General features: G+C 39.2%; 1 protein-coding gene across 1 annotated transcript; it reads left to right on the top strand.

Annotated features, from left to right (window-relative positions):
* Nucleotides 1–278: 278 nt before the first annotated feature.
* LOC132429028 (RNA guanine-N7 methyltransferase-activating subunit-like protein) lies at nucleotides 279–635 on the top strand. The gene has a single exon (XM_060017259.1). The coding sequence runs from the start codon at nucleotides 279–281 to the stop codon at nucleotides 633–635; it is 357 nt and encodes a 118-aa protein (XP_059873242.1).
* Nucleotides 636–1,360: the final 725 nt, after the last annotated feature.

Genomic DNA, 1,360 nt, shown 5'->3' with positions numbered 1-1,360 from the left:
AAACAGTTTACCCTTGAACAGCATGGGTTTGAACCACATAGGTCCACTTATATTTTCAATAAATATGTACTACAGTACTACATGATCCCTGGTTGGTTGAATGTGCAGATGCTGACCGCAGATACAGAGGGCTGACATTAAAGTTATACATGAAAGTGGCCCTGTTACCTTGGAGAGCTGAAGGGGTCTGGAGATCCTGTGATGGTGCTCTGGGCCGGAGATCTAAACAACCTAAACATTAAATAGTACAGCTGCCTCAGATCCCTGGGAATTTCAGAATGACTGACACTTCTGAAGCTGTTCCAAATTTTGAAGAGATGTTTGTCAGTAGATTCACAGATGACAAAGAGTACCAGGAATACCTGAAACGCCCTCCTGAGTCCCCTCCAATTGTTGAGGAATGGAATAGCAGAGCTGGTGGGAACCAAAGAAAGAGAGGCAATCGGTTGCAAGATAACAGACAGTTCAGAGGTAGGGATAGCAGACGGGGGTGGCCAAGCGACAATCGATCCAATCAGTGGCATGGACGATCCTGGGGTAACAATTACCCGCAGCACAGACAAGAACCTTATTACCCCCATCAATATGGACACTATGGTCACAACCAACGGCCTCACTATGGCTACTACCGATAGAGATGTCAGCAGTTTTTAGTAAAACCGTTTACTCTGTTAATATGACAAAAGTTTATGTTGTGTTTTCTGCTGGTCATAGTTTTACATCTGATTGTAGAGAGTGGACTGATTTTTTGGAACTTGAGACATTTTTTAAATTAGATCTTACTGGAGAGATATGATGGCTGCTGGAAATATCAATAAATACTGCCCTAAAAAGGTTGTGGATTATATCGCTTGACTTCTACCTCAGATTCTTCTTTATTTCATGAGTTAATAGTGCTTTGAATGTTGTGAATTTTTTCCTTGTTTGACTTTCAGGAGTTCTTTGTTTTACACAGAAATAAAGATTTTACATAGAAAATGCTTGCTTTTACTTTGTAAGGTAAGTAAGTATCCCTATACTCAGATGTGCTCATTCCTAATATTTTACAGAAGCAGTACAATCAACTCCTAAATGCACAACTGTGCTTACTTGTGACATAGTAGTAGTTGAAAGGAAAACAGTTGTAGTATATTTCGTTTGGCTTTTGTTATTACGTGACTGTGGTACTTTGCAATTACTCTGTAGGTATGAATCATCTTCACAATCGTTCTGGTCTCTTTTTAGAGGGATATCAAGAATAAAGCTGTAAAATCAGGAAGGAATCATTCTCAGTTTCAATGTCTTGATCTAGTGGTAGGTGGGATTAAGGCACACAATAATTTTATACAAACTCTAAGGTTTTTTGCTAACTTAAACATAC

The sequence above is a fragment of the Delphinus delphis genome, chromosome 1 (assembly GCF_949987515.2).
Source record: "Delphinus delphis chromosome 1, mDelDel1.2, whole genome shotgun sequence".
NCBI lineage: Eukaryota > Metazoa > Chordata > Mammalia > Artiodactyla > Delphinidae > Delphinus > Delphinus delphis.
This window is presented reverse-complemented; position numbering and strand designations above follow the sequence as displayed.

What these genes read in the sequence shown, in the direction of transcription:
- LOC132429028 (XM_060017259.1), top strand. Translation starts at nt 279, where the DNA reads ATGACTGACACTTCTGAAGCTGTTCCAAATTTTGAAGAGATGTTTGTC.